The sequence below is a fragment of the Dermatophagoides pteronyssinus genome, unplaced genomic scaffold (assembly GCF_027571235.1).
Source record: "Dermatophagoides pteronyssinus isolate colony J.1.1.1.1 unplaced genomic scaffold, Derpt_VIB-CSIC_2022.12 sq0049, whole genome shotgun sequence".
In the NCBI taxonomy this organism is placed as follows: domain Eukaryota; kingdom Metazoa; phylum Arthropoda; class Arachnida; order Sarcoptiformes; family Pyroglyphidae; genus Dermatophagoides; species Dermatophagoides pteronyssinus.
The window spans coordinates 150,746-159,910 of record NW_027461572.1 but is presented as its reverse complement, the minus strand read 5'-3'; the positions used below and the strand labels follow the sequence as shown (position 1 = coordinate 159,910).

Sequence of the window (9,165 nt, the reverse complement as noted above, 5' to 3'; positions counted from 1 at the left end):
AACTGCTAATGTGTTTGTTTTGATATAAACTAAAATTGACATTTAAAAGTACCATTTTTTGACCATCAAATATTCACAACAACAACAACAAAAAATTGTTGCTGTTATTCATAATAAATTACAGAATTTAATTTAAATTTAAAAAAAAAATTAACAATGTTACTGCTACCATCTTGTGATTGATGAATTATTCAATAAATTGTTCACTATATCGACAAACAGATGGCAGCATTGTTATCTTTTTCAAAAAAATTATATAATAATTTTAAAGCAAAAATCTTTGCTTGTTTTTTTCAAAAAAAATCTTTTCAATCAAATTAAAAATCATTTTTTGTGTTGATCAATATTCGTTTATTTTTAATATAATTATCATCATCATTAATTCAAAAAGGAAGAAACCAAAAAAAAAAGAGGGCAAAAAAGAAGAATGAGAAACAAAATATTTTTAAAAATGTAATTTAGTGTTTTTTTGGTTTTGTTAATTGTTAATTTTTTTTTGTTTTGTTTTGTTTTTGTTTCTAAAATATTTTTTAAAATGTTTGACAAATCACATTTGAGATTTAGATCCACAAAACAAAAAAAAAACAAAAAAAGTATCATCGACAAAGGAAAATCAAATCACATTTTTCTGATGATAAAATGATGATCTAATACGAGCGCGCACACACACCGTATATTAGCACAAATACAATATTATTTTTTTCCTGGTTTTTTTTTCAATTATCAGATGGAAGATTATCGATGAGGGCAATATATGTAAAATAACAAAACATTTATTATATGTTTGTGTGTGTGTGTTAATGTGTAATATTATATCATTTATCGCAAATGGTTATATATCATTTATTGACTAATTTAATATTCAGATTTTTTTTCAATCAAGAATTATTGTTTCACAATCAGGTAATCAATTGATTATTAAGATGTTTGACAACAATGATCAATTAATGATGTGTTTGTCAATGTGTTCATAACAATGTTTTTTGTTTGTGAAATAATGAAGATCATTTAATTTTTTTTGTTGAAAGAAAGAGAAGAAGAAAAAAAAACAATGAGATAAATCAAGAATGAAGATCAGATCAAATGATTAGTAGTTGATAATGTGTTTTATCATTGAAATGTTTGTTTTTGTGTGTTTGAATGTTTAGCAAATATAATTTTTGTGTAATTTAATAATTAAGATTTTCTATTAAAAATTTTCTTTTTTCAATTTTGAAATTTATAAATTTTAAAAAATAAACTAGAATTTTAACCCTAACCAGAGAAAAAAAAGAATTTGAAGAAATTCACACTTGGTGTGTTTTTTTTTGTTTAGGTTCAACAAAATTATTATCATGATTATGATGATCAAATAGTATCAGGAACTGAAATTAATTTCCAAGTTCATCAATCAATAAATCAATCACTTTTTTTTCTAAAACACTATACCTGGATGGGGTCAATTATTTGATTGTTTTGTTATAAAATTATTTCAGTAAATCTGTAACTAAATATATATATTTGTGTATTTTATATTAATAATCTATACCTTTTTTGTTTTGGTTTTTTTAAAAATTTTTTATAGTTAAATTTTTAATCAATGTGTAAAAGTGTAATTAAAAACGTTGAAAGGGTTATGTGTTATTAGCTGCAAATTGCAAATTAAATTAAGGAATTTTTCTATTTGTAGAAAAATTTCGGGGGGGGGGGGTAATATCATAAGAAAGGAAAAAGGAAAATAATCTTGAAAAAATTTTTTTTGGTTTTTGTTTTTGTTATCGTTTTTTTTCTTCATTTGGATGATGATTGATAAAGTTTATTCTTGTTCAAGAGGTAGATTTCTGATAAAATTATTGGCCGTTTTCGTAGGAAACGATATTCCAATGAATCTAGCCATGATGGTTGTACACGTTTAAGTGTAAGAAAGACTTCAAATGTTGGTACAATATCTGAATCCACATCAATTTCACCCAATAATTTTTTGTTTGGTGAATTTATTTCATCAAATTTCTTCATATAATTTAATTGATTCGATTGTTGATTCTGTATATTTGGACGGCAACAATTCACATTATCATTTTCCAAAAAGATCATTAGAAGACAACCACGTAGACCACATGGTTCACATTCGGCAATATTCATCACTTTTGAAGCAATTTTTTTAATTAAATTATGTGGTATTAATATCTCTGTACAATGAACTAGTCTTGTTTCTTTGGCCATACGTAATATATTTTCAATACCTTCAGCCAAATAGCTTTTAATTGCAGCAGTTTTTTGATGATGTTCATCAACAAAATAATTACATGGCGATGATGATATCGATGATGGTGATGACGACGACGACGACAACGACGACGGTGATGATGTTGTTGTTGTTGACATTGTTTTCATTGATAAATCATCATCATCATCATCTACATAATAGTTACCGAAATCTAGTTTTGTAAAGAAAGAAACAAAAAAAGAAAAAATATTCATTAGACAATTATATCAAACAAACAAACAAAAAAAACAAGAAGAATATAAATGAATAACAATAGAAAAAAACATCCTACACATATTTATATAACTCTTGATAATCAACAAAAAATTATGGGTGAAAATTATAATTAAATTTAAATTTAGAATAAACTTTATCAACTTTTATATTACAGATTCGACAATTGTGTGGTCGGTCGGTTGCTTCTATAAAATTCGGAGAGTTATATGTAACTGAATATCTAAGTTAAACTAATCTAAATTTATAGTAAAATATAACAATTTAACAAACTTACAAATAAAATCAATTTTAAAAAATTACAATTTACAAATAAAATTAATTAATATAACCAATGATTGTTGTCGAATAATTTTCAACACTTGTTGATAAACAATCATTTTTTTTCATTATACATAATTTCGATCCATAAGCCGGTTATTTGACTTATTGAACATCGATTTTGAAAACTAAAAAAATACATCTTATAACAAAGGGATTGGGCTTCGATTTCTTTTAATTACCAGAATGTACATTATTAATTGTTTTTTTAAATACTTTTACATTGGAGCTGCTGTCATAATTTCATCAATATTTTATATTACTGAATTATTGAAATAATGATGGACAGAATTACTGTTTGATGCATTTTTTTTGTTTTTAAATTCATTCATATACAAACATTGACAACATCTTTGTTACAGATGACGACTATTATATGTATGTGATGGTTATGGTAATGGCAATGGCAATGGTAATGATGATGATGATGATGATGACGCCAATATGGCAATCATCATTTATTTAGTTCATTGATCGAGAAACTGTTTTTTTGTTTGTTTTTTGTTTTGTTTCATTTCAAGATTTTTCATTTCATTTTTTTTGATTGTATGATGTTGAAGGATTTTTGTTTTTTTCTAACTCAAGCGCTTACCATTAGCGTATATATAAATTATTTAGTACATTGATGTTTTTGATGGCCAGAATTTATTCTAAAATGAATTTTTTCCCTCCCTCTCTCTTTTTCACTGAAAAAAACAGAAAATGTATTTTGTTTTTGATATTTGACAAGCAACGAAAGAATTAAATTTCCAAGAAAAAACAAAAACAAATTTCATTTCATTTCATTTTTTTCAAGATATTTTCCAGAATTTGTTTGCTCAAGTTTGTGTCAAAAAATTTCAATGAGGGAACACGCGTAATATTCATTTTAAACAAAAACAAAAAACAAAACAAAAAAATGATTCTTTCAACAAACAAAAAAAAAAGTTTTATTAGGTGGGTGGAAACAGGATTTATGTTGAAATGGGAAAAAAAACAAAGGGTGTGTGTGTGCCTGTATTGCATAAACAACATAAGGTTAGGCTTCCATTGTGTACTGTATTTTTTATATCAAACAAAAACAAAAAACAAAAGGAAAAAGGGGATTTTTTTTCTTCTTCTTCTTTTTCTTGTTAATTCAAAATAATCACATTAATAATTAACATGAATAATTAGCTTGAAATATCGAAGAGAGTGCGAGAACAAGCAAGATTAATATGAAAGATATATATGAAGAAACCCACACAAACATAAGCAATATGTATTTGATTTTCATCATCATCATCATCATTGCATCATGAATTCATGGAAACAAAAACTGATAAATGAGTTAGAGAGAGAGAGGGAGAGAGAAAGAAGAAAAAAAAGTTGCACTTAACCACCACCAGCATCATCACTAAAGAAGAAAACAAAAACTGAATCGAAGAAATAGGAAAAAAAATCAAATGAACAAACATTTGAAACAAACAGCAAGAGAAATAAAATGGGGAAATGAAAATCAAACCAAAAAATAAAAAAAAATTCAGTGCTTTTGCACTGTGATAATGATTATATCCTATTCTTTTCTTTTTTTTATATATTTTATTTTTTTTTGGGTAAATGGATGCATTAAGATGTTTGTGTTTAGTTTTACTATGTGTATGCAAGTATAAATAATAATGATGATGATGATGATATTTATAAAAGATCATCTTATGATGATGATGATGTTGTTGTTGAGAATAATCATTGAAAATATTGTTGAATCAAGTTTGCCTTCAATATATTTCAATGATGATGGTTGTGTGTTTGTGTGTATTTTTCATGGTGTTTATTTGTGAATATGAAATATGAAAAAATAAATAAATAACATATATAATAGTATAGTTAAAACCCTACTTTTACTACTGGACAATCAAGATTGATTTCATCATTATCATCCAGGTAGAAAAAAATGGTTTTTTTCATATAAATGAAAAAAAATCATTCTCTCTTTATCACCATCATCATTCGCATTTAACCTTGAGCCACGACGATGATGATATGAATTGATGCAAATTATTTGTCAAAGAAAAAAGAAACGGGTCTATTTCTCTCTCTCTCTCTTTCTCTCATACACTATCCATATTCTATGACGAATCATGATTATTCTCAAACTTTTCAAAGTTAGGTTATTTAAAATTTTTGTTTTTCATCTGAAAATTCATGAATTAGGGTAGTAATGAGATACAGATAAAAAGAGAAAGAGAAAAACTTACCAGTTTTTTTCGTTACTTTATTATCAGTAATATTAGTAGTAGTGGTTGTTGAATTATTAGTAGTAGCATTATTTTCAGTTACATTATTAGCCAATATTTTATTCGAATTGTTCCGGTTTTTATTCCATTCATAAACATTGTTATCCAAATCGATATTTTTATTATTTTTTATCAATATATTTGAATCAATAACATTTGAATGATGTTGATGTTTACTATTACTATTATTATTATTATTACCGTTATTAACATATCCAATACCACCGGTTTGTTGTTGTGAAAAATGTCGTCGTCGTATTGGACGTACATTATTACCATTCATATATGCTATCGGTGGCATCTGTATTGTTGATGATATTAATGATGATATATCATTATTATTCAATAAAAGATTAACATCATCATCATCATCATTCGATGATGTTGATGTAGTCGATGCCGAAGATGATGATGATGATGATGTTGTTGATGATGATGATTTATGGCCAATACGATTAACATTATTCGTATCGAATAATAATGATGATGATGATGATGATATCATTCTTTGATTACAAGCTATCGATGTCATTGTATTTAAATGATCAGACCATAAGGCCAAAGCCGAAGATGATGATGATGTTGTTGTTGTTGATAATAATAATGATGGAATATTAATAGTAAGATGATTATTATCACTATTATTAACACTTTTAACACAGTTATTACTAATATTACTAGTATCGTTATTAATAATATCACTAGTAATGGATGTTTTCAATGATGATGATGATGATGGCTGTTGTTTTGTTGCCGTTGTTGTTGTTGTTGTTGTTGTCGATTTAGATTGATAACAAAACTTTTTTTCATCATTTATTGTTGTTTTTTTTGTTGATAATGATGAAATTTGATCATTCGATTCTGATATAATAAATGATGATAATATGGTCATGTTCTTCATTTATAAAAAATTTAAAAAAAAACTTGACAAACAAACAAAAATTATTACAATGTTAATTAATCAGTGAGAAAAAAAATTACGAAACAAAAACAAAAAATCAATTAAACAGAAGATTTTTTAAAAAATAAAAGAAAACTTCGATATGGTATGTGTGTGTGTGGGCGTTTTGTCGTCTGTTTGTGTATTGATTGTCATTTGTTAATTGTATTTGATTTTGAGGAAAATAGAAGAAGGGGGATACGTTCTGCGAATGAACCGGACAAAAAAAAAGTGTTAAATTCCTGAGTTTGAAAAAGAAAATTCAATTCCTGTGTGTATGTCTGTTTGTTATTGTTATCATTAATACTTTATTTTGATTTGATTTTGTTTTTTTTTGTTTATTTGTTGAATTGAAATGAGATCGACGACCTGGTTGGATTTTTGTTAATGTTTTTTTAGTTTATGTTGTTCAAATCTTTCAAATGTATTCTATATTGTCAATGAACATAGCCAAAACATTAAAAATTTGTGTATTAGTGTGTGTGTGTGTGTGTGGGTGTGTAAGAAAGATATGTTGTTAATACAATTCACGAATAAATCATGATGATGTTTGATTGTTAATAATGGTGATGACCAAAAAACAAAAACCGTTACAACATACCAAAATGTGACATACAGAGGGCTAAAAAAGAATAGAATTTATAAAATTTTCATCGATTTTTAATGAAATTGTGTTCGGTTGTATGTGTGTTTTATTACAAAATTGGCATTCTCAAATTGAAACGAAATTAACAAACAAAATGAATTAAAATGAATGCAAAAGAAAAAAAAACATTTAACAAATATAGAAAATAATCTTATAACATTGAGAATCAATAATCACTTTGTTTTCAATATTTTTTTTGTTTTGTTTTGGAGAGGGGGGAATCAATCAATTTTTCATGTGTATCATAATCATCGATTGATTTTACAATGAATTTTATGGTTTGAAAAAAATGAAATTATTATTTAGAAGAAAGAAAAAAAATTCAAATCAACAAAAAAAAAAATTGTGACAAATTTATATATCTTGGTGTGTGTGTAGAAAGATTCACTAGAGAAAAATAAAAATCAACAACAACAAAAACAAAAAGAATTTTTAAAAAAAAACACAGCAGTACTGATTTTGACGTTGATGATGACTTGAATGACTAATGAATGATCATAATATGAGAATGATCATCATTATCATCGATGAAAAAAAAACAGGATTCAGCCTTGATTGTGGATATGATTTTGTCTTTCTTAAAGAACAAGAAGAAGATGAATCCACCAACAACAAATCAAAAAAAAAGAAGAAGAGAAAAAAAGACTCATTGAAGATTTTCGATGTAGAGAATGGTGGTGGTGTTTGGAAGAAGAAGAAAAAAAAGAAGTCAAATCAAGAGAAACAAGAATGAAGAAATGATTTTAAAGATGATGTTTCAGAGTAAAACATATATATATAGATGATATTCATAAAGTAGAAGCAAAGGTAATGACTAGGTTTAGTGGTTGGTTGAAAGAATTGCAGAATTTTGATGATGAGTGCGGTGATGTAATGATGTGTGATACAAGGGGGGTTTTCAAAATGAAAAAAAAACAGACGAATTCAAAATTCAAGTTTGTGTATTTGAACACAAAGATACTGAGTTACGATGTTTGAAAATTTTTCATCAAAAAAAAAATCACATAACAAGAACAAAGAACAAGATAAGCAACAACAACAACAACAAAAATATATACAATTTTGCCAAATCCGAAAAAACGAATAAAAAGAACCAAACCCCGAAATTGTGTTCGAAATAAAAATGATGAAATATAGCAGACAAAGAGTGAGAGAGAAAGAGAGAGAAAAATCAGACGACATAGATGTATATAGCGGTAGTAGCATATATTTATGTTTGAAAAAATATTCTATTGACGGAAAAAAAAATCCAAAAACTCAGCTGATTGGAAATTGAAACAGAGAGAGAACGCTTAGTAACAGGATAATTTAGAATAAAAAAAACTGCTACTACATTTTGGTTGAAAACCATTTTTTTGTTTTCAACCAATCACAAGTCCCATAGTAACAATGATTTTATCGATAGTAGTGGTTTATATTTATGTTACAGCCCAGTGTTTTCATTGGTGATGGTTGATGAATTTTAGGCTGTCTGTTCTCAATTCTTTTCAATTCGACTACAACAACACATGGCACATCTTTTTTGATGATGATGATGATGATGTTGATGATGTTGAAAATGACGGTTGTTTTTTTCCTAATATTTTGAATGCATTTGGTGTGATCCTCATCCTTTTTTCTTTCTTTTTGTGTTTCCATCCTCTTCTTTGCACTTAATGATGAAACGACAAACGGAACAATATTGTATATTCAATATAACAATGGATTTTCTTTTTTCTTTGTTTTGTTTTCATTTTTGGTTGCTGCTTGTTCCCCTTATAATATCATTGAATCATTGAATCAATAATGATGATGATGATGAAAATTAAATAAAATTAATTTGTTTCAACATAGAAAAGAATAGAAAAGAAATGAATAAAAACAAAATATCTAAATTATAAGTGTGGAGTGAATTGAATTGGGAGAAAAAATTGAATGATTCTTGTTGTTCGAAATATATTAATTTTATCTGGTTTTTGCTTTTTTTGTGAAAGCAAGGGGAAGGTGAAATTTCGTTTGAATGGAAACGGGGAAAAAAAAGGAAGGAAATGGGTGGATACTTTTACCGATCGATCACAATCGATCAATAAAATGACTATAACGGATATCGAAATGGATGGATCCTCATCATCATCATGAAACAAGGCAGAAAAATATACCAATCAACCACACAAACATGGCCATTACCATTTACTAAATTTGGAAATGTAGTCGTTTTTGGTTTTGGTTTGGTTTGGTTTGGTTTGGTCAGAACCATTTTCGGGGGAAAAAAATAGGTTCAAGGTTGTCATTGTATTTGAGTGTGCTTTGTTTGTTTTGTTTTGATTGTCATTGAATGAAAATCAGTGAAAGAAAAACATAACGGTAATGGATGATGTCCATCATTTTCATTCATCATGAAAAATATTTCATTTAAAATGAATTTTTATTTACACTTAATAATGTTAATTAATAGATAACATTGTTTCTGGAACAACAAACAAAAAAGGAACTTCAATGTAGTTTTGACATTTACATTCTCTGGAGTATGATTCTGGTAAAGAAA

At 26.6% G+C, this 9,165-nt stretch overlaps 1 protein-coding gene across 1 annotated transcript; it reads right to left on the bottom strand.

The window, feature by feature from the left end:
- Positions 1-327: 327 nt before the first annotated feature.
- On the bottom strand, positions 328-7,674 carry LOC113789427 (uncharacterized). The gene is made up of 2 exons (XM_027338960.2): positions 5,017-7,674; positions 328-2,417 (listed from the first exon to the last, which is right to left on the bottom strand). Exons 1-2 carry the CDS (start codon positions 5,954-5,956, stop codon positions 1,771-1,773), a joined length of 1,587 nt encoding a protein of 528 aa, XP_027194761.2. The 5' UTR covers positions 5,957-7,674; the 3' UTR covers positions 328-1,770.
- Between the last annotated feature and the right edge of the window lie 1,491 nt (positions 7,675-9,165).